General features: G+C 39.9%; 3 protein-coding genes across 4 annotated transcripts in view; all 3 read right to left on the reverse strand.

Moving 5' to 3' along the window:
- The window catches only part of nup214 (nucleoporin 214), a 40,002-nt gene extending 23,396 nt beyond the window's left edge, over positions 1–16,606 (reverse strand). The window contains 15 exon segments of the mRNA XM_034123068.1: positions 702–796; positions 898–1,034; positions 1,118–1,437; positions 1,439–1,572; positions 8,799–8,957; positions 11,446–11,569; positions 12,032–12,101; positions 12,233–12,339; positions 12,986–13,089; positions 13,286–13,346; positions 13,444–13,514; positions 13,602–13,800; positions 14,276–14,430; positions 14,554–14,749; positions 16,435–16,606. Coding sequence (XP_033978959.1) covers positions 702–796; positions 898–1,034; positions 1,118–1,437; positions 1,439–1,572; positions 8,799–8,957; positions 11,446–11,569; positions 12,032–12,101; positions 12,233–12,339; positions 12,986–13,089; positions 13,286–13,346; positions 13,444–13,514; positions 13,602–13,800; positions 14,276–14,430; positions 14,554–14,749; positions 16,435–16,476 — 1,974 coding nt within the window. The 5' untranslated portion in view covers positions 16,477–16,606.
- LOC117476487 lies at positions 3,471–8,622 on the reverse strand. The gene is made up of 2 exons (XM_034123069.1): positions 8,181–8,622; positions 3,471–6,552 (listed from the first exon to the last, which is right to left on the reverse strand). Exon 2 carries the CDS (start codon positions 6,193–6,195, stop codon positions 4,264–4,266), a length of 1,932 nt encoding a protein of 643 aa, XP_033978960.1. The 5' UTR covers positions 6,196–6,552; positions 8,181–8,622; the 3' UTR covers positions 3,471–4,263.
- Positions 16,607–17,114: 508 nt separating the features above from the next.
- Positions 17,115–22,531, reverse strand: part of LOC117476425 (nucleus accumbens-associated protein 2) — a 30,234-nt gene continuing 24,817 nt past the window's right edge. For both annotated transcript variants that reach the window (XM_034122970.1, XM_034122969.1), the window contains exon 7: positions 17,115–22,463. In XM_034122970.1, the coding sequence (XP_033978861.1) occupies positions 21,943–22,463 (521 nt within the window). In that variant the 3' untranslated portion in view covers positions 17,115–21,942. The remainder of the gene's footprint in view (positions 22,464–22,531) is intronic.

Below are 22,531 nucleotides of genomic sequence, written 5' to 3' on the forward strand. Positions count from 1 at the left end.
CTGCTACTGGCACAGTTCCGTGGCAGTTTAACCGACATTGCTACATCCAACAATTTCTCAGATCTGTTACTGCGACCCTCTCACATGTTTTATTTATTTTCCTAATACCATTGTTGAAGTATTATCTCAAAGGTTTTTTGATTGTTTAGTTATGAATTGTCAATTTACTGCTTAAAAAGCTAACCATTGTGCTTATTGTTATAGTACTATAATATGTACATTATTTGACTATTTTGTATCTTTTACTCTAGAGAGGACTGGATGATTAGTATATCAATTATCTTGGTTTTAATCCTGTTAGGACTAAATGTTGTTCTTTCGCTGGTGATTTATTGTTTATTGTTACAGTGAGGTATATCGTCACTCATTCGCTAGTTTTCTTGTTACTGTACTGAACCATCTCAACAACCATTGTGGTCAAACTCTTATCCAAAACAGTTTAACAATTGCTTCTTCTTAAAACTTCAACCTATGTTATTCACTTGTTTAGCTCACTACACACATGGTGAGGACACTGAGATTGTTCATAATATTTATCTATCGAACTTTGGTACTCTGCACAAACAATATTTTACCGTGACGACACAGTTAACATGTCCCTCTGCTGGATATATTTATCTCGACATATTTTGAGCAAAATATCAACCACTATTGAAAAGCGGTCTAGTCAACACAAACAAATCTTCATAATGAACAATGACCTGTGGTGTTTGGACGCGGCCCTGTGCAGCAGGAGCAGGAGCCGGCTTCTGGACGACTGTGGGGGGCGTGCTGATTTGAACTGGACGCACTGGAGCTGAGACACATAACATGATTCATATCACAAACCAAGCCATGTACACTCATACACACTTGTGCAAAGAATAAAGCAAAGGCACTGAGGCTGGACTTCCTTACCCATTACAGCTGGAGGTTTAGCGGCTGATGGTGGAGGGGCGGTCAAACTACTGGAAATGGGGGTCACTGGTTTGGGCATTGAGGGATTGAAGGACAAAGACTGTGGAGATGGTGCTGGTGTCTCCAATGCTGTAAACCTTGGAAATGAAAATACATATGTTGTAAGTCTTTGAGTCCCAGTACGATTAGTGTAAAAAAGGTATCAAATATAATCTGTTACCTATCAGCCAGATTCAGTTTCACTGTTGGCGGGGAGGCAGCGGCAATACTCTGGGGTGTCTGAGTTGGAAGTGGAGATGCCACCGCTGCTGGTTTGATGGGTGGGGCGAAAGAAAAGGCTGAAGGTGCTGAGGGAGTATCAGAGGGAGGTTTGGCAAAGGAGAAGCTGGAGGGTCCGGAGCCAAAAGGTGCGGTTGTCGCCACGGAGAAAGCTGGAGGAGCAGAGGAGGCGCAGGTAGTTGGGACCGAGAAAGCGAAGCTGGACGATGATGCCGAGGACACGGGAGGTGCGGGAGCGACGCTGAACGGGGCAGCAGAGGGGAGCGGCAGCAGGGGCCAGAAGAGCGGGAGCAGCAACTGGAGGAAAACTGAGATTTGGGAATGTCGCTGGAGCAGATGGGATGGAGGCAGATGGGATGGAGGCAGCGACTTTGGGTGGTTGGGCAGCCAAAGCACCTGTGAAAAGAAAATTAAATTTGCTTTCATTTGATCAAAAGTTGTGTTTACAAGCAAAGGTGGCTAAATCTAGAAGCATTAGAAAGACAACGTTAATAGTTATTCCTTTCAGAGCTTAAAGGTGGGGTAGGTAAGTTTGAGAAACCGGCTTGAGATACACTTTTTGTTATATTCCATGGAATGCTCTTAACATCCCGATAGCAATGAATATCTTAAGTGCTTTGACAAAAAATCCCAAAAAAAATGTCATCTGTGGAAGCCGTAATACTGTAAAAAGCACGACCAATCATTTTAGCCGGCCCGGCTAAAATAACTGGATGGCCTACCTGCCTGTCAGCCTTCCATCTGTGCACAAACCTATCTCGTGCCCTCATTGGTCATGTGCGCGTTCGTGTGTGTTGGAGGAGGGGCTCTGTAAAGTAGTGGCAGATTTTTTCCGGCTGTGTATTTTCAAATTCTAGCGATCTCGAGCCGGTTTCTCCAAAATTACCTACCCCACCTTTAAGGGAATTTGTATAAACGTTGTTGAGGTGTTTGGCTGGGTAAAGAACAATGTTTTCCTAGCTTCATAGAAAAGTAAAACTTCACGGAGTCAGACAGATCCCTGTATAAGCAAATGAACAGGTCTCACTAAATAGAAAGTAAAAAACATTAATAATTGGAAAATAAATGTTTGTGTGTAATAAATGACAAAGATAACACTGCAATTAGCAAAGATGCTTCCTTTCTGCTCTCATCCCCAGTACACTTAAAAACAAATCAGCACTGTGCGACCAATGTGATGATGTTATGTGTAATAAAACTATCAAAAGCAATTGGTTTAGGTGTACATTAGTTTAAAAACAGATAAGCAGAATAAAAGTCTTGTTCCTTTAACATATCTTGTTTGTTTGATTGACATGTCCCTCGAGCTGTTTAACTGAGTTGTGTTACCAAATTCCAGACTTACAACTTCCCTTTAGAAACTAATGGGAGACATGTCCAATGATATGTCCATGTTTTTCAGTATCATGACAGCATCACACCAATAAGGAAGAATCTTGCAAACACTTTGGTATCACTGCATTCAATGGCCGTTTCTCAATCGCGAGGATATTGGCTTCCAAGCCAATATTTCAAGGATGCTACGTCATCAAGTGGCGCAGCAGGACCGTTCCAATGTCCAGCATACTTGGAATTCCACCGAGGCCGCGTCCTTGGTTTGGGGGAAATTTCGAGGCTGCACATGGGTAGACTTCGCGTCCTTAAAATCCCCACAATGCTTTGCGCACGGACCAATATCCCCAAATCACTGGCGGAAAATGTAAGGCGGGGCCTCTCATATGACGCACACCTGGCTGGCACACTTGTTAGCCTGTTCCATTCTTCTTCGTTTTCCGAAGCCGTGGCTTGGAAGCATACTTGCTTCGTTTCTGAAGGAAGTGACTTGGAAGTACGCGACTACCAAGCCAGCATCCTCGCGATTGAGAAACGGCCAATGACTTCATACATCAGTGTTCTTACACCTTTTCCAAAGTCAAATTCAAGCACTTTAAGCATTTTCAAGGTGCATTTTCAAGCAGCTTACAGCTGTTGTAAATTACATATTTATGTGCACATACGTATACTCAAATGATTATTTCCCTACCTCACATTAAATCAGATGTTCTTTATGCTATAAACAACTAAATGTGTGTTTCGTAATAGCATTCTACATAAGGAGGAAAAATTAAAGATAAGAAAACAAAGTTTAATATTTTAAAATGAGTGACCCATATGCAAGTAGACTGGGCATCCCATATAACCTGGCTGAGCCAATATAAAACAATCAGCCAAATAACTTTTCAATCAATTCTTTATTAACATTTTTAACATTTTTTAGGTCCTTTTAAGTTGGCAGTAAACATACGACTCTCCAAGGTTAGGACAAACGTTTTCTTTTGATACAATGCGACCAACCGAGCACAGTGTGAAGAGAGCGAGGCCACAGAGCACACACTTTCTACATCATACAAATATATATATATTTATATAAATTATGGGCAAACTCCCCATATAACGCAAGGTATTTCTCTATCTAATAAAAACAGAACATAAGACTTTAATCTGAGTAACAGCATGAGGTCAGTTTCTGAAGTGGGGGAGCGTGTGCAGAGATCCTCTTTCTGTGTAAGAGTTTTGGTTTTTACAATATTGATTTATCGTAAGATAAAATGTACAACCACTTTTTAAATCAGAAAATGAGGCTCATTGAGACAGACCGGATTCCAGTTTGGGTTTTAACATCCCTTCTCCATCGAGTGGATTTCTCTGGATTTATTCGCTACTCTGCGGCGGATGAGTGCTCCACCACAGGTCTGCAGAACACACGAGTCCCTAAATGCATCCTCACACAACACGCAGGAGCAATCACAGGATTAAACTATTTACATGAAAGGAAACGGAAGTGGGAGACACAAACCACATTTTCTTATACCAAACAGCATAGAAATCTATTGAGGTAAACAAACCGACATCTTACACAGCCAAGGTAACAATTAGTTCCCTGCCTTCCTGACTACTGCGACACTACGAGGCCTACAGAGCCTGACAAGGTCCTTTGGGTCAGTAGGTTTTGTGTGCGTGTGTGTGTGTGTGTGTGCTGCGAGCTGAGACAGAGAGACACCAAGGCTTATACACTGAATCATTCAAGGCTAAATAGCATACGGCCTATTAGGGAGTGTCTTTCAGTTCCTTGAGTTTATCAGTTAGCTGTCTCTCCAAAGTCTCCAGATGTCTTTCCTTTTCCTTAGCAGCTCTTCGAAGGCCATTGGACTTGGAGATGAAGCTTAGTTGTCCTTGTGACTCAGCTTTTTCTGCGTTATGATCAGCAGACTTCATGAGGACCCTTATGTCTTCCTCCATTCTCTTCTTTTTGGCTTTTATCTGTGTTATCTCCTCCATCATTCCTTTCCTCTTCTGTGTCTTCTTCTCATCTTGCTTTAGACGTCTTTGGTCATCAAGATACATGTGATATTTCTGCCTGGCAGATGCTGCAGAGATGAGCAGCTCTTTTGTGTAGGCTATGTTGAGCAGCCCTCCAACACTGTGCACATGGTCATTAATGACCCGCTGAGCAATCAATGAATGCTCTTTGAGGTTCTCCACCATCACTTCCTTGTTAACTGAAAACCCTCTCTCAACGGATGCTTGACCATGTGAAAGGACCAGGACGAGTTTTACTACCTCCCATAGATGACGACACTCTGCTTTGTTGGATAAATGCTCCTGGTAGAATTCATCCAATCTTCCACTTTGTGGGTTGAAGTCCCTGAAGGAATCTGGCGCTGACATAAGGCTGTGGTCATAGAAGTGACCAAACTCCCTAATGATCTCATCGCAACATTTTTCTTCAATGCGGCCAGTTTCCACAAGGAGCCGCAGAACAGTAGTGAGTTTTCGTGTGCTTACTTCTTTGCTCTTGAGAAGCACCCTTGGATCCAGAACAGACAAGTTTCTTGCAAGGGGATATTTCAGTGGAGCCTTTTCCAAAAGCTTGGAGACCATCTTCAGCAAAAACAACTTGCAATTCTCTCTGAACTCCAGCCTCAACCTCTCAGCACCTGAGTTCTTCTTCATGTGTTCCTCCAGACCTCGCTCTGTGACAAATCCCACTCTCAGTTTGGTGACATCCATGTGGTTGACTGGGTCAGTTAAGTCAACTTGCAGAAGCTTGACTGTGGTAGTGGCATTCTTCATGACACTGGGCTTGATAAACTTCTCCATTAGACTCCTCAGTATATTAGAGAGATCCTCACTCATAAATGACAGCATCGGTTTATCAGTCTGGTATAACTTCAAAAAAGGTGTGACTTTCCTTGCCACCATTAAAAAGAAGTTGAGCTTTGCTTCGAAGAGGTCATCTTGAACAATCATCTGAGCAGTCTTAAAAGACTTAGTAGATGGTTCTGTTACAGTTTTCATTTTGGCAGCATCGATGTATATTTTTAGAGAAGGCAAAATCTGTAAGGCACGCTCAGCTACCTCCACATTTTCAAGCCATCGATGATGACAGAAGTCAAGAGGGAAGGATGAGGTACCAGTGACTTCTGTATAGTCCTCTCTACGAGCTGGAACATCCTTGAAAAGCCATTTAAGGGCTGACAGAGCATTTCCCAGCTCCCAGTTTGTGGCTGCACACCCTGCTCTAAAGGAGTTGTGTAGTATATGCAAACCACAGCTTCCTACATTTAGCATTTTCTTGCCGGTTTGTCCTTCAATGTTTTGCTGGGCTATGGAGAAGAGTTTCCAGTTCACATTTGGGCCGTCCATTGACAGTTGAATCAGGTTCTGGAAGCCTATATCCAAACACACTGTCTCAACCTTCTCATAGATTTGTGCTGCAGTGAGATGACCCATGAAAAACGATGTCAGATACCTTGAGTTTACTTGGTTATCATTCCAGAATCGAATGTGGATGTCAAGCTGGCTTTTCTTCATTTCCCGATTCAGACTTTCATCGAACAGAAGAACATATCCAGACTCTTTCTTGGCTTTGGCCTTCATTATGGAAGAGAAATGAGGACCAATCCCAAATGTAGTGAGATATGCCACTTTATTCTCCCCACAACTGAACTGCTTCGCTACATCACTGTCAGGAAACATTGTCTGGAAAATGGCCTCTGCGTTCTCACATGATTTGTACGAATAGTGGCTGGTTACAACGTTTGTTGCCCAACATATTTCTGCTTTGAGTGTTGGATTAGAGCTAACAAATGATGTTAAAGTGCCTGTGGTCTTGCTGGATGAATTGGGTGGATTTGATGAACCTGCTGATATTAGAGGGGCAACTCCTGTCGCTACTCCACAGGTGGCTTCCACTGTATTGGCTCTCTCTACACTGCTGGTTGCTGATGTGGATGTAGCTGTGCTGCTTGATGCATCCCTTGTCTGTTAGGAAAAAATCTCCTAATGTAGGACCTGGAGTTTGAAGTCTTCTCATCCAATCTTGATGCTTCTTTCCTAAATAACATATCATAAACACAAATTGTTTATTCATAAAACAGTTATCAGTAAGATGCTGAAAATGATAGTTGTCATTCAGTTATGTCGCTGTATGTGTTATTTTATTAAGTTATCTACTTGTTTAATCTCTTTCATGGCAGTAACATGACATACAGTAGCGTACAGTGGTGTAAAGTAACTAAGTAAATGTACTCAAGTACTGTACAATTTTAAAATACTTGTACTTTCATTTTATGCAACTGTGTACTACTTCTACTCCACTACAGTTCAGATGTAAATTGTGTACTTATACACTAAATGTATGCAATACCTTTAGTTACTTTACAGATCTGGATTAATCTAATGATTCGTGTTCACCAACACGATATCCCAATTTTTTTGGTTTTAAAAGCATTGTATTTCTATTGGTAGTATGTTTCGTGCCTGCGTCTTTTTGTCCGGTCGGGTCTTGGAAGACCAGAAGCTGTGAAATTTTGTTGTTATTTTAATTGTATAATGTTGGACTTTTTTTGCCGTCCGTGAGGAAAATAAATGGGGCTCAGAGCCTCAGAATACTGAAATCTGTATTTTTGTTTTTCCTTCTAATGTGTTATATGTGACCCGCTCTATCGAAATCAGTCTGAAGTCGAAATGGCTCATTTCAAAAATAAACGTGGATTGGGGAAAAAAATTGTTTTTCAGGGTTCGGGTGTTTTGTTTGATTTTAAATAAACAACGTCTTGGCTTTCAGAATATGAAACTTTTATTGCCACAATCTCACGATAAATACATGTTTGAAGCTTGTAAAGGGAAGATGACGGCTCTCCCTCGCACCCTGCTCTTCCGCAGCGCTGCTCCCCCTCCCTCCGGCTGAAATTATGAATGTATGGTGTATAGTAATCATAGATAACACGGCAGGGTCCGTTACAGTTTGTTTTCATCTGATTTCAAATAAACAAAGTCTTAGCTTTCAGAATATTAAACTTGTTTCGGCAAATTCAGATGATAAATACAGCTTTGAAGCTTGTAACGGCATAATTACAAGCGGAGAACGGAGTAACTTAACGTCACAGCAGGCATAACAACAGCCGGTGTTTCTCGTGAGTGTTTTCCCCGGGAAACAAACACAATATACCTTTACGCAAAAATACACAAACACACACACACACACACACACACATACACACTCGCGAGCTTCCCCCAGACCAGTACAAACGAAAATATGTTTCCTCCGTTAGAAAGCTAGGAATATCCTCTTTCCAACAGTGTATATAACTCAAAATGTGTCTTCGGGTCAATGTGACTGATTTCGATAGAGCAAGTTTAGGCACGAAAAATACTACCAGTAGAAATACATTGCTTTTAAAATCGTTCTGTGTGACATGAAACAAATGGGAAAATGATTCAATAGATTACATTTTGTGACACGAAATGCCGTGAGACTAGGTTGAATTACAACAGTGAGTGCTTCATCCTCTGAACACCACAGGATGGCGACTGTCGCACATACTGACATAGGTACGCTCCTCTGAAATTATTGTCACCTGCATAAGCAATTATCCCACATCGAGTTCGCTAACGTTACTAGCTTAAACAAACATAACATGCAACGTTAGCCTAATCCAAAATGCTCTACTACGGCTTACCTTTCATGTGGCTCGTCAGCGCAGACTCTCCCATCGTGAATAATTGAAATTCTTTGTGGCAAACTTTGCAGGAGGCTATTCGTTGGGTTGATCCTCGTTTTAAGATAAGATAAGATGGACCTTTATTAATCCCTGTGGGGAAATTCAGTTGTACAAGCCATGGCTTGTATTTTTCTTCGGATAGCCAACGCTCGTTAAAACAGCAACCTCCTGGCATACTGTCATCTATAATCACTCTCATTTGAATGCCCAGGTCACACACAAAAAAACACTTGCAGGTCGCGCGCATAGCGTGGGAAGGCCGGAGCGGAGCTGTTTTATGTAGAAGCGAAGCAATTCTTTTCTTTTAATCTAAAAAGCGAACTATTCAGTCAGACATCAATTTATTGTAAAAGTAAAGCATTTACAATTTCAAGCACTTTATCTCAAATCCAAGCACCATTCCCAAAATTCAAGCACTTTTCAAACCTTGAAAACACCACGTAAACTTTCAAGCATTTTCAAGGATTTCCAGCACCCGTACGAACCCTGATACATGTACCATTGCAATGTGTGATTATGAATCAATCTCTACAACATTTTATTCTAAAAACATCTGTTGAGTTCACTGGCTCTCACCTGGCATGGGCGGTCTCTCCCCGTCCAGGGCGAGAACAGATGGGGGTGCGACCAGCTGCTTAACACCAGGATTGAGGTTTAGCAGAGCAAATGGGCAGAGTATCCCCTCCGTGGACAGCATCAGCATGGTGGGCGCAGGGGGCAAGGTCTTCTCATCGGCTTTGAGAGGGGAGAGAGTAGGGAGAGGGATAATCAGATGGAGAAACACTGTAGTCTACATGATGAGCAGTGAAAGACTCACACATAACTTTTCCAGACATTTTGTGATCAGAGAGCCAGGAAGAATCCACATCTATCTTAACATTGTGTATAGAGTCTATTAATTAAGAGCCAAAGCATGTGCAACAGAGTTTGGTAATACATTATAAGGCATTGTTCACAGCTTTGCGCTCCAACTCACACCTCTGCACAAGGGAAATGATTAACAGTAGGTGTTGTTTGCTCACTATGCTTGCTATGTCCATGAGAGCAAAATGCAGTTTGACAATTTAATCATCATGAAAGTGTTGACAGCATTTGAGCACAAAGACAGTGGCCGTTTCTCAATGTCGAGTAAACCTGCTGCAGAGCCACTATTTCAAGTATACTATGTCATCGAGTGGCGCCGAAGGACTGTTTAAATGCATGTTAAATGCCCAGCATTCGGTGCCACTCGATGACGTAGTATACTTGAAATAGTGGCTCTGCAGCAGGAGAAACGGCCTGTATGTTACTGCTGTACTCATCACATTGACCGTGGTTCATTCTGCCCCCCAGTGGTTTAAAAAAGAACCCAGTGTTCAGTTTGAAAAGGCACACTGAAGTCATGTACAGACAAAAATATCCTAAGATGCTTCATTTGGTAAAACACAGTCCATCTCATTCTTCTTGTTGCCAAACCCCTACTCTTTCCTGCTCTTCATGCCCACTTTCCAGTAAGTTGTGGGCTGCACACCAAACTTTTCTAAACCAAACTAATTTCACACTGAGAACTCACACCCCAAAATAAAGATGAATTAGTCAGCGTTGATACAACTCATTTCAGATACATCAAAAAGTACAATGAACAGTTTGTCCTCTCTGTTCTCGCTACAGCTGTCTCATATCTAAAACTATTTCTCACTTATACCTTCCATTGTCATCAGTAGATGACAGCAGCAGCTGCTCCTTCTGAGTTTCTGCGTTTGATTAATTGCCACTGACTCATATCCCTGGCTATTATCCGATACTTTGCATCTAATGTATATTCATTCCACCCACTGCATGTCTGCTTTGGACAATGTTAAAAGTATTGAGTATTTTATTCTCTGCATAAGCTATATACACAAAAATACATTTATATATTCGATTTACAAATGTGATCAAACATAGTTATTAAGTTTCACTAGTAAAAGTGATACTAAGTTCTGGACAGAATAAGCACACAATGCAGAACATAAATACAGCACCTAATGTGCAGTTTAATCTCAGTTATGAAACTATAGTCGAAAGATAAGGAGTGGCAAAGCGAGGGAACAGAAGGGAGCGGCACTCGGTTAAGCTCATCAGCATTCTGCAACAGGATCGTCTGGGCTTTGTTGTTTGTTGTGGTCCTCTAGCTTGTCTGAGCCATTTTAATGACTGCATTTCTTCTCCACAGATAACTCTCACTTTGCTTTCCATATCTAATGTGTTCTCACTTCAGATAAAGGTTTTGATCAGACTACAATGTTGCCCAAATTGCAGGTTTTTTCTCACTGGGGAGGAGAGTTCTTTTTTTCATGGAGTGAGCATGGAGAGATGTGACTAGACAGCAGCAGCAGCAGCAGCAGCTCTACGTGAATGTCTGGCAGACTGGGCCATTTTAGATAAAACAGTGCGCCGAGACGCTAGCTTCTCACTATTCTTGACACATGCTGCAATAGAGCACTGCAGTGGATGCTGTATGCACATAGGAACCTGGCATATTTCAGTTAATCTGATCATTAGGGGAGGGTTAACCACAAACTAGGACAATGCATTTCATGAGATAACTCCAACTGTTAATATTAATATTAATAGGACACAGACAGACTCAATACTTAAACATGCCTAAAAGAAAACTTGATATGACAGAAAGCTTTAGTTTGTAGATTTTGTAAACAGTAAATCATATACCTTACGTGCTAGAGTATGACACCTTTTAAGCATACATGTTCATTAAAACAAGCTTTTAGGGAAGGGCAATATTGCTGATGGAAGATAGTGTTCAAACCGGCCTCAGCTGGTTGGATTCGCTCCACAAAGTTCATTCTGTCATTTCACTGTTTTCTTTCAAACCCAGTGCATTTTTTTTGCTTCACCAAAGACGTGCAAAACCATTTATAACTAAACACATTGGAAACATTAAAGCAATATACAAAAAACTAATCCTATTTATTACTTTATAATGTTATAGTGATCAGTATTCGGATAAAGTACATTGATGATTTGAAACTCATTAGAACTCAGATTAAATAAATCTTCAACATTTAACTGTAAAATCCAATACAAATTGCCAAAATGATTTCAATTGAACGCTGAAGTGCTTAAACAGACATTAGTGGGCTCCAAAATTAACAAGCATTTGAGTAAGTGTTTTTTGTAGTCTACGTGCGCACGCGTCAGACAGGTGAAGAGAGGAAATGAACAGAAAACCAAATCCACTCACTGATGTAGATCGCCTGCTGGCTGGTGTAGTCTATGGCTAGGCCGAGAGGCAGCGTGTCTTCACTCGTCTCCGTCACTGGAAGCTCAGCTCTACTCGCATCTTCCAGGATCCAAAGCTCCCAGTTCTAAAAGGACAACAAACAGTCGAATTCAGTGCATTTCAAATGATAATAACATTTTCTTTTTTTTGTGGAAACCTGATACAGTAATGGAAAATGTGTTTAAGCACATTCACAACCTTGCTTTACTGTCCTTGAATGGGCTAGTTTAATGTATGGCATTAGGCTTGCTCACTGTGGATGGAGGAAGCTCTGGTAGCTTGCATTATTTAAAAAAAAATAGTGTTCTTCTGAGTGAGAAGAACTTGTTAGAAAAGTTATGCAACTCTCCTTGATACTTTCAAACCACGTAATGTCATGTTTTTTCTATCAAAACTATACAAATATCATATTTGACTTCTCTCCTGGAATGACAATGGAAACATATCATTGAGATCGACACCTTTCATTTCTATCTTTATTCAAAACAGTGTGTCATTTAAACGTATGATTTCTATAACATCTTTAGCTTTTCACGTCATTTAATACCTTGTCCTCTTGTCTGGCGGCTATGACACTGACTTCAATGGAGGCCGCTGATGCTGCAAACAGGAGGTCCCTGAATAAAAGAAACCAAGCAAATATTACACCAATTCTTCATGATATTGAAAGAAATCAAACTTAATATCTTGCCCCATCTTTTGGGGGAATCCTTCACCATCAATGCATGTAAATGGTGATCAAACTCACCAGTCCTCCACATGGCTAAGGAAGTAGTGGTGTTGTCGCTCCGTGCAGCTGCCGTACACCGTGTCACTAAAGTTCAGATACTTTGTCTCCGGCCTCTCATCCTTCTTCTACAAAAACACACAGAGAAATCCAACGTTAAAACAGTTTCTTAAGGTACATTAAAATAATTCAACTAATGAAACAACTGCTAGCTGATTCTTCCATTTTACAAGAAAAACAATGTCACTACATATACTGAGAAGCACATAATGCCCATTGACATCCAACTGCGATTTAAAAGTAATATTCTGTTAAACAGTTGATGTGAAGTAGGAGATGTGTGGTAAGATGTGAAGCTCTATGAAACCAACAATAATGTCTTACACTGTGCGCTTTAGTTGTCAGTTTAAAGAAGCATCCTAGTGAAGTAACAATACATTAGGAGGCACAGGGAGCCGCAGTAGGAGCCTGTACGCGACTGCAGAGCCAAAAACAATCTGTTAACACCACAAAGCACATGGCCTCTAAAGCTGACATATCTGGCAAAAGCACCTAAGGCTGCATTTGTTTCTTCACCTTGTTGTTGTGGCCATGTGGAGGAATAATCTTCCAACAAACAAGAAAAGCTGATGTGAATTTCAAAATAAATATATGGTAAAATGTATCTGCTGAGGTGATGAGTGAGAAGCAGAGGAGACTGAAGGGGTATAACCTGAAAATAATCAAAATGTGTGAAGGTGAATTCAGTGCACTGTGGTTGTAGGGTGCACTCACAGGAAGGGAGATCAATACGAGCTCAGGAGGGGTCTCAAGGGACCCGTCTGCAGCAGCATAGACCACAGCAAACACAAACGTTTTCAGCCACTGCACATCCAGAACTGTGAGAGACAACAGGAAAGAGAGGCATTAGCCACAGATAGGGTTCAGATACAGTAATACAAGTGAAACTAAACGAGAATATTAAATATATTGATGTCAAATAAATAAAGTATTTCATCTCATTAATAATCCGGCTCAGTTAATGTGCATAACACACAAATATCAGTTGATTTATCAATACAGGATTTTCCTTACCTTTGACAGGGTCAGAAGTGTAGAAGCTGGGACAGGGGATTTTTCTTTTTTCCTCTAGTGCCTTTAAAAATAAGATTAAGTCAGTTATTCCTTCCGTTAGTCGGATTCTGCAGCTCTAAGTGATTTATTTTTAATCATGAGGAATAAGGATTACTTACAGGTGTATATTGACTGACTTCAGAATTCATTTTCCCTGCAGCAACTTGTTTTCCTTTTGGACTCCAGCCAACTGCGAGAAACAAAGAACATTATCTCAAATTGAGCCACAATAAATATATGGAGCAGAAGTAAACTCAAGGTGACGAGTCTCACTCACTACATGTGATGCCATTTGAAGCAGGTAGCTGGGCCTGCACTTTGACATCGCCAGTAACATCCAAGATCATCAAACAGCCGTCAGACAGACAGACGGCGAGCATTGACGGCTGGACAGGATTCCACTTCAGGTCTTGCACTAAAGAGCCAGGGGCTACTGCAGGCAGCAGTGATGCAAAAGGTAGTTTCTGGGTTCTTGCCTGGAAACATATATATTTTTAATGTAAATCTGTCAAACACTGGGGCATTTAATAATTGAGTAGCCAGGTTAGAAACGTACTACATTTAACTGAAAATAGTTAATAATAACTGACAAGAACTCCATGCAATTATTTCATAATGTACTACTATAATTAAACTGTTGCATGCAGACTATGTACATCAGCTGGGAAGGTTTACAAACTGTGTACTTTTAACGGTCAACATAGAAGGCATTATTTGGAGACTTTATGCTGAACTGTAAAACTAATTATAAATTATAATTGAATCTAAAATAATTGCTGTATGTCAGGGTGCTTTTCATGTTGCTGGTCAGACTGGATACAACAATGTAAGTAAATAGCTAATCTTGCACTGTTTAAGCTATTTTTGTTATGCAAACACTACTACACCATCTTCAAATACAATGTCTCAATACATACATTGAAAGAGTCAAAGTAGGATAAAAATAGTCACCTTGTTCATGAAGGTGCGGACATCATAGAAGGTGAAGGACAACCCCCCCGCCTCAGAAATACCACATACTGACAAAGTGAGTTCATCACTACTGAGAGCTAAGTGGTGCAGGGACAGATCCACAGTCACGTCTGCCAATACAGGTGTCCCCTCGACTAGAACAAAATGGAGCAAATTGTGAGTAAAAGACTTAAACGGAAAGCAGGGTGAAGACGAATTGTTAGCAACAGCCAACATGCCAATGTTGTGCAAAACAATTTCTAAAGTCATATACATACCTACTTCGTTGGGGTTGCCATCAAATTTATCAGCACCCAGGATGTCTTGAGTTTGGTAAACCTTGAATGTTCTGTCGAGCCCGACAAAAGTTAAACCGAATTTGTTTGAGATGGTAAGCAGACTAGTTCTTTCTTTTGGCAAATCTTCAGTGGGCTGAAAGACTCTGGTTTTTTTCATTTGTCGAAACTGAAAATCCTGAAAAAAAAGAAACACAAGCAATGCTTATAACTTCAGGGTCAGCCGTTATGATTGGTGAACAAACTGTAAGTGGTTCCAGTTCAATATCTGCAAACTAAACTGTCTTCATAGGGACAAAAACAAGTATACTGGAACCATGCTTGAAGACATACACTGTATATATATAATAACACAGAATATTATAACAGAGACATTTACTTTACTGCGAGAAACATTAATTTTTATCAGAGGTAAAATACTCTGGTAAAAGTAGAAGTATTAACTACACTTCTTTACTTAAGTACAAGTAAAGAAGTATGGGCTTGGAAATGTACTTAAAGGTAGGGTAGGTAAGAATGGAGAAACCAGCTCGAGTGCGCTAGAATTTGAAAGTACGTAACCGAAAAAAATCTGCCCCTTCCTTCAGACTTCCCAGAGCCCCTCCTCCAACACACACGAACGCGCACATGACCAATGAGGGCACGAGATACGTTTGTGCATGAGATGGAAGGCTGACAGGCAGGTAGGCCATCCAGTTATTTTAGCCGGGCCGGCTCAGATGATTGGTCGTGCTTTTTACAGCGCTACGGCTTCCACAGATGAAATGTATGTATTTATTGTCAAAGCATTTAATGTATTCATTGCTATCGTGATGTTAAGAGCATTCCATGGAATATAACAAAAAGTGTTTCTGAAGTGAATTACCTACCCCACCTTTAAGTAAAAAGTACCCATAACTAACTGTTTTAAAGAGTAACTGACCTCAATTTATATTAATAGAACAATAATGTCATTGTTAGCTAATGAATGTTTCGATGCTGAACAATTGCAAAATGACCGTTTTCATTGGTCCCTCTTCTTTAGAGAAGACCAGGAAATGAAGGAGACACGGATCTTGTTAAAATCAATAGGCACGCAATGACTCTAAATAATAATGATCACGCCACTAAACACAGATTCAAACTAAAGTAACGAACCTGTTTTGAAAATGTAAGAAGTAGAAAGTACAGGTATTTATGTTAAAAAAGTAGTGGAGTAAAGTACTGGTACCAGAAAAATGTACTTCAGTACAGGAACGAAGTATTTGTACTCCACTACTTCCCACCTCTGGTTGTTATGCTTTCCTTTGAAACAGGTATCTGATACTTTCAACTTGACCAGTTTGTGACATCGGTAATTTACGCAAAGCACCAAATAGAAAGTAAAATCTATCTTGATAGCCAACATGCTGTGCAGTCACTTCACATTAGCTAACTATGCTTAACTGCGACTCCATTTATACCATTAGAGCAAACGTGTATTAAACGTGACAACTACCTAATTTATTTATTTCACGCGCATACAGTTGTTAATTCTCACAACCACAAGTAAACACTGAACACTCAATGAGCATAATGTTATATGACGTAGCTAGCAAATATGCTAATAGCTAGCGTTCTAGGATAACTACTTGGCTAGAAACTAAGAAGATAAAAGTGACTAACAGCTTCTTCGTGCCACACTTTTAAACCGACATATCTAACTGTTATTTGTGTGTAAGTAACCAATATCTTTTTTGTATATGTTTATGATTCAGGTGTAAACGGAAAACCTAAAGACGAACAGCTAGCAAGCCAGCTAAGCTACCCAGAAGCATTGAAAATGCGAACAAACATTAGCTCACAGATGCTAACTTGTCAACACTATTTATTGACTAAGCTTACCTTCATTTCCCTCTCAGGAGGGTTGTCTGTGTCGTCACTCATTTTGAAGCAAAGTAGTTGTTGCTTCTCCCGATAATATTTTGTATTCTTTATTCCTCACTTATTTGTGTCGGAGACAAATTTCTAGTGAGCCACATTTGTCTGTCAGGAGAGCTGAACACACGCCGCGCGATTTTTGCGACAGAAAAACGTCATCTACGTACGCAGGATGAGAAGTAGATACCAGAGTACCCCGAGACCACACTATTACACTAACTCAGTTACTTTACAAAAGGATGACAATAACTGGTATTTATTGTAATCACCTAGTTACTTTTACAGACAAAACTCCAGAAAATATAAATCTCCTATGCACATTGTTTAAAAAATAAATATATATATATATAGATAATAAATGCTATTTTACCAATCGCCTCCAAAAACAAACCATGGCCTACTACATCTTTGTTTACTACATGTGTCCTGGTGGAATCAATCTTTCTATTTCAATTTCTTTAAAACATAGGGTTAATTGATTCATAGGGTATCGAACATTGTAGAGGTTGAGTACCTATACGCCTCTGAATACTTATTGTGGGTTTCTGCACCCGACAAGCCCCTGAAGGTAGCTTACCGTACACAACTTAAATAAATAACACAGGAGCATACCAACAGAGACAAAAGAAACAAGAGCAATTTGGTGAAGTAAGGACTTTTATTAGAAAGCAGATTTTTCTGTATTGCATTTAAAGAAATCAGGTACTCTTGGACTACACAATTGAGACTGGTGATGGAAAATACCATGATGGGAATGAAAGGTAGATTCGTATGCAACATCAAAAGTGGCAACTTGCATTTCTGTTGTATATATTATTGATGCTTGAGACAGAAGGCGCATTAACATTTTAATTTTAAACATAAAGCAGTATCAACACTGAAATTGTCAAATCCCAGTTTGCCTGGTCTAAGCCCTGTTGATAGTGAAGTACGTTACCATTATCAAGGTGCAGGCTTGCATGATAAGATCCTCTTTTGTCCTAAAGACTGTCCATTAAGAGGATACCAATATGCCTAGACTTAGGACCTATTTGGGCCATGCTTAGTAGAGCCTTACAGATATGTTCCATGTCAACATGGAATAGCTCTGTTCACGAAGCACCAAGGTATTAGTCCAATGTAGTCAGTTCTTTTTGCACACACTTTTAACCAAGAAGGCTGGAGTGAACATCATCCAGTCCCTCTGCTCTGGAAAGTAAGCTAGCACAGACCAAAGCAAGCTGGAGATAGACAAAGCAAACAGCAAGAGCACAGCAAGTCATGTCAGATCTCCCATAATGCACTTTGGGTCTCATCCTATTCTGATTGTCAGCGCTCTGAACACATGGCTTTAAAAGTTGCTTTTTCTCCTCGTTCACCGAACCCACAGTTACTCTGTTCTCTCTTTGTTTCTAAGTAGTTCTAAAGTGCTGGCATTATGTTCAAGGACACATACAAACGTTTAGTGCATTTTTTCTGAGTCTGCAGAAGGTTCAAATGCACACTCAACTGGGTAGTTAGTTTATGTTTTCAACTCTTTATCACTACTTTGCTGTCATTTTTAAAGAAGATTAAAGTTGACACAAACATTCAATAAAAGGCCAGGGTTTGATAAAAACACAACCCTACTCATTGCAGGACTCCACAGTCTTTGTTTGCTAACAGTGACAACAGTTATTCAGCATAAAATACATGGTGCATAAAGATCAGAGGTTTCATTGGGTTAGAGTGAGTTTCTGAATGGCATGCATTATATGATACAAGAGTCTCTTTGCATATAAATGTATTGTTTCCTGGAAAAACCAATGGCACTACTGTGCCCATACGTTTTACAGTTATGGGGTGATGAACAGAGCACTAAGGTTTTAGAAAGTAAGTAACAATTTATTTGCAAAGAAATGTGAAAAACCTTCCTATCTCTTACTTGTAATGTTCAATGATCATCCAGGTGAATGGCAGATATTGCAAAAGACACATTTCCAAAACTATTTAAAGAAAATGTTTTTCATGAATTCAGAATTTTCTGTGAAGGAGACCTGGTTTCAATCAAATATATTGAAAAAATATGTAAAATACATAGCATTACATACATTTTAACAGGACCTTTTCTTTAGGCCACCTCAAACAGCTCACCTTACCAAAGGTTATCCATGACATTCTCTGAGAATATCTCAGTTTATAGTGCAACATCATTCATTTTCAAATTTGCCCTGCACAAGAAAAAGACTAAGCAGAAGAGAAACCAGAGAAGATTTCCATAAAAAGGTTTGTTTTTTTTGTTGGCAAGGAACGAGACAGACATATTTCCTGTAAGGCAGACTAACTGTAAACAAGCAGAAATGTAAATGCAGGATGGGGAACCAAATGTTTAATCTGTGGGATTGTCTTGTAAAGAAGACTAGTCCGATTATAAATCTGTCAAAAGCCTGATCTTAAACGTGAACACGTGAATACTATAGATTTTTGGTATACATTTTAGGGATGTCTGTTAATATTATAAATAATGTGAGGAGATCATTCTAGAAGATCCATGGTTGTTACAAATGAACTGTTCAATGCATCGAAGTGGGTTTAACCATTTACCCTTATAGAATTAAATATGGCAAACATTAAGCAAAAAGATGAGTGAATGAGTATATAAAATATAAAAATAAAAGTACATTTTACTGAGCAAAGGTCCTTAAAGGCCAATTTCCGTAAAGAAAAAATGTCTGCATAATATTTTGTATTGTTTGTCTTATAAAAGGTTAATTTCACATAATTAGCACCCACACCATCGAAGAAGTGCAGGTGATCCTATCATAAAGCCATGCAAGTTAAGCTAGTGGTGCCAATAGTGAACTTAATATCTTAATTTTCATAAAAAATAGAAACACAATTTGATAAAGAATTAATTTGCTAGATTTGAAAAGTTAACATTCTTAACGTCAATAATTTGTCTGTTTTGTCAACACATATTTGAACATTAAAGACACCCATAAATCTAAAACGATTAAAACAAAATTAGGATTAAAAACACAATAGTATTTAAGAAAAATGAACGCCTGTACTCGAACCTTGCTCAGTTTTTGTAAGGGAAATACCAATTTGGAAGACCAGTTTTAAAATCACAAAAACTTTGAACACCATCGAGGCTCATATTCAACTTAATGTTATATTACTGCCTTTTTTTTTTTAATGACCCACTATACAAATGTGACAAAAGGCCAGATTAAAAGAAATGTATTTTACTAATCCAGGATTGGACCTCTCGCCAGAACAGTGCTACAGTTTACATTCATTCATCATCTCAGCCATTCTATCACAGTCCTGTTTTTATCCATGGTGGAACCCATGTCTTTGAAAAGAGAAAAGAAAAACATACTAAATTCTGTAAACGTCATCATTATTATTACCTAGTGCAATTATAACCCTGTGTTTCTTGTGCAGGGCCATCTTAAAGCCTCTCATAAAGAATCCTAAACATGACACGTAAACACAACATTTGAGGTGGCACAGCACTGAAGCAAAAACCAACAGATCAAATACATCAGGGGCCAATACATATCGTTTGTTTGCTTGGTAGTCAATTTATGCTGTCAAATTTGCAGTGGAAAAGTGTGATTCATTTTTCCAATAACTTTGGGGTTCACTGAATTTGATGGTCTGACCTTTTCAATTAATGTTCTTTGACAGAAACAACAGAAAAAAAAACATACAACAGTGTATCTCTCAAAATCAATGCAACAAAGGAAGGCTTTTTGGACTAAGTCCCATATGCGTGGCAGAAAACATGAACAGCAGAAAGATATCAAAAAAAGTACAGGTTTTTAGTCCCTGTCTGACATTGCCTCACCCCACCCCCCTTCCAAAATATAGAAACCGTTTTTTTCAGAAAGAACAGTTTTCTCTTTACAAACCCACAATCTCCTCATCAAATAAACAACCACTGTGATGTGGAGGACACTTTCAGTCTTTAGTACAGTCACATTTTGCCAAAACTCCTTAGTTTCCCACCCGTTCAATTTATTTTGAGTGCAAATGCAAATAGCCAGCAGAAATTGCTCTAAGAAGTTTTATTCAATAATTTACCCCCCAACCCCTCCAGGAAAAAAAAAGAAAAAAAAAAGAATGGAAGCAGGACCATGTGGTCAATCAGACGAACACATCGAGGTGAAACAGTGCTTCGCTCCTTTGCCACTCAGTGTAGTGCGCTTACCACTCTATATGTTCAGTCTCTTCTACCCGTTGTCAAAGCACGCTCTGCGGTTAAAAAAGCAGATCCAATGGGTTCTGTGTTAAACACAGTCGATCACACCCAGGTCAGTTCTAACAGGAGTCAGACTGAGGACAGATCCAAGTGGAAAATGGACAAAAGTCCTTTCATGGCATATCTTGAGGCAATAGAAGCAGTTTTATCATTTAGATGCAGGTGTGTGTCTTTGTTGTTGTTTTCAATAATTCTCTGTATTCATTGTTTGCAGACATGCAAGCTTGGATTTGAACACGCTCTTGTTAATGTCTCTCTCCCACTATCTCCCAAACAGAATGATGTTATCCAAAAGGATTTCTCAAAGTTAAAAAGCATTGTCGCGCTTTTTTTGGACAGTGTATTTTTTTATGCATTGGTGCAGATTTTAAAGGCTTAGTATCATAAAGTGAGAATATGGGCGCGTGTGTGTGTGTCTGCTGATGTTTCTGTGTGTGTGTTTCGGAGAGGCGGTCTGGAGCAGACACAGGCATCACATTGACAATCTAATCCAATATGTCACGGGCAAATATGCATGAAAACTAAATTCCATGTGATAGATTATTTGTTGGATTGTGGAGGACTTCTCGTCTTTATCCTCAAAATGACCCCATGTTATAAAATAAAGTAAAATGTCTTCTGTTTAACGGTGGTAATGCAGAACTTGACCTTTTATAATAATATAGTCATTGTATTCATACTAATACAACAAAATGAGTTAGATCATTTCTCTATTTCTCCCAAGGTGACATGGGTTATTTACGGATGTTGCTTTTCAAGGAAACAGAATAGTTTTACATACCATTATACTACACTCCCTAATATGCCAGCAAAGCAGCTGTTGCATTTGTATTTTTCTGAAATCATGAATCATTCCAGACATTTGTTCTGCTATCAGGCCTTTGTAATATTGCTGCAGGTGCCGAAACACCCGAGTAAATACTGAATATACCAAGAAAAGGATGTAGCAGAAAGGGTTGATTTTCTTAATGTGCTAATGCCATGCCTGTGTCTACTTCTACTTTGAGTGATCTACTTCTACTATCAGTAAGTATGCGTGTTAACAAGCACACGTGTGCGCATGCATGTGTGACAAATGCCTATATTAAGATCTACGAGCGTAGCTATTGTGCTGAATTAATTCCTGTCGAGGAAGCACAGGGGAGAAGTAAGAGTGATGGACGAGATGTTGAGTAAGAGAGCAAGCAAAAGAAAATGCGCTGTTAAACAGATTCACAATGTGAGAGGCAGCCGTAAAACGTCATTCACTGTCCGTTCACCCGCAGACCTTGTCCAAAATTCTCCACTTCCTGCTCTGAAGGCGTGTCGCCACAGTTGCCTGCCTCAGCTCCTGTGATCAATGTTGGTGCCCCCATTGATCCGTCTACACCTTCTAACCCAGCTTCATCCTCATCTTCCTCCTGCTCCTCTTGGACTCCACCTTCAGCCTCTGCTCCAGCCGCCCCAGCCCCGGGGCTGCCCTCCGTCACCGCTGCGTGAGTCCTGAGAGGGTCCTTGCGATCAGGAAACAACCTAGGCTCTAGGGCCTTGAAGTCTACCTCGAAGGGGAGGGCCACCCCTGGTTGAGAGGCACCCAGGGCCAGGCCCAAACCCACAGCAGCACCCATGCCCATTCCTGCACGGTACACCTCCATGCCATCAGGCAGCATGGACTTGATCTTGGGCAGCCATCGCTTGCGGACACGCCTCGCATTTGTGCACATGTCAGCAGCAATCACATTCATTTCACTCTCCTTGAAGTTAGGGTTGAAATTTTGACAGTAGACTGTAAAAGAGAAAGAAAACTCAATGTAGAAAAATTGTACTCTTTTGAAATGTTATCAAATATATTTG

The sequence above is a fragment of the Trematomus bernacchii genome, unplaced genomic scaffold, assembly GCF_902827165.1.
Source record: "Trematomus bernacchii unplaced genomic scaffold, fTreBer1.1, whole genome shotgun sequence".
Classification (NCBI taxonomy): domain Eukaryota; kingdom Metazoa; phylum Chordata; class Actinopteri; order Perciformes; family Nototheniidae; genus Trematomus; species Trematomus bernacchii.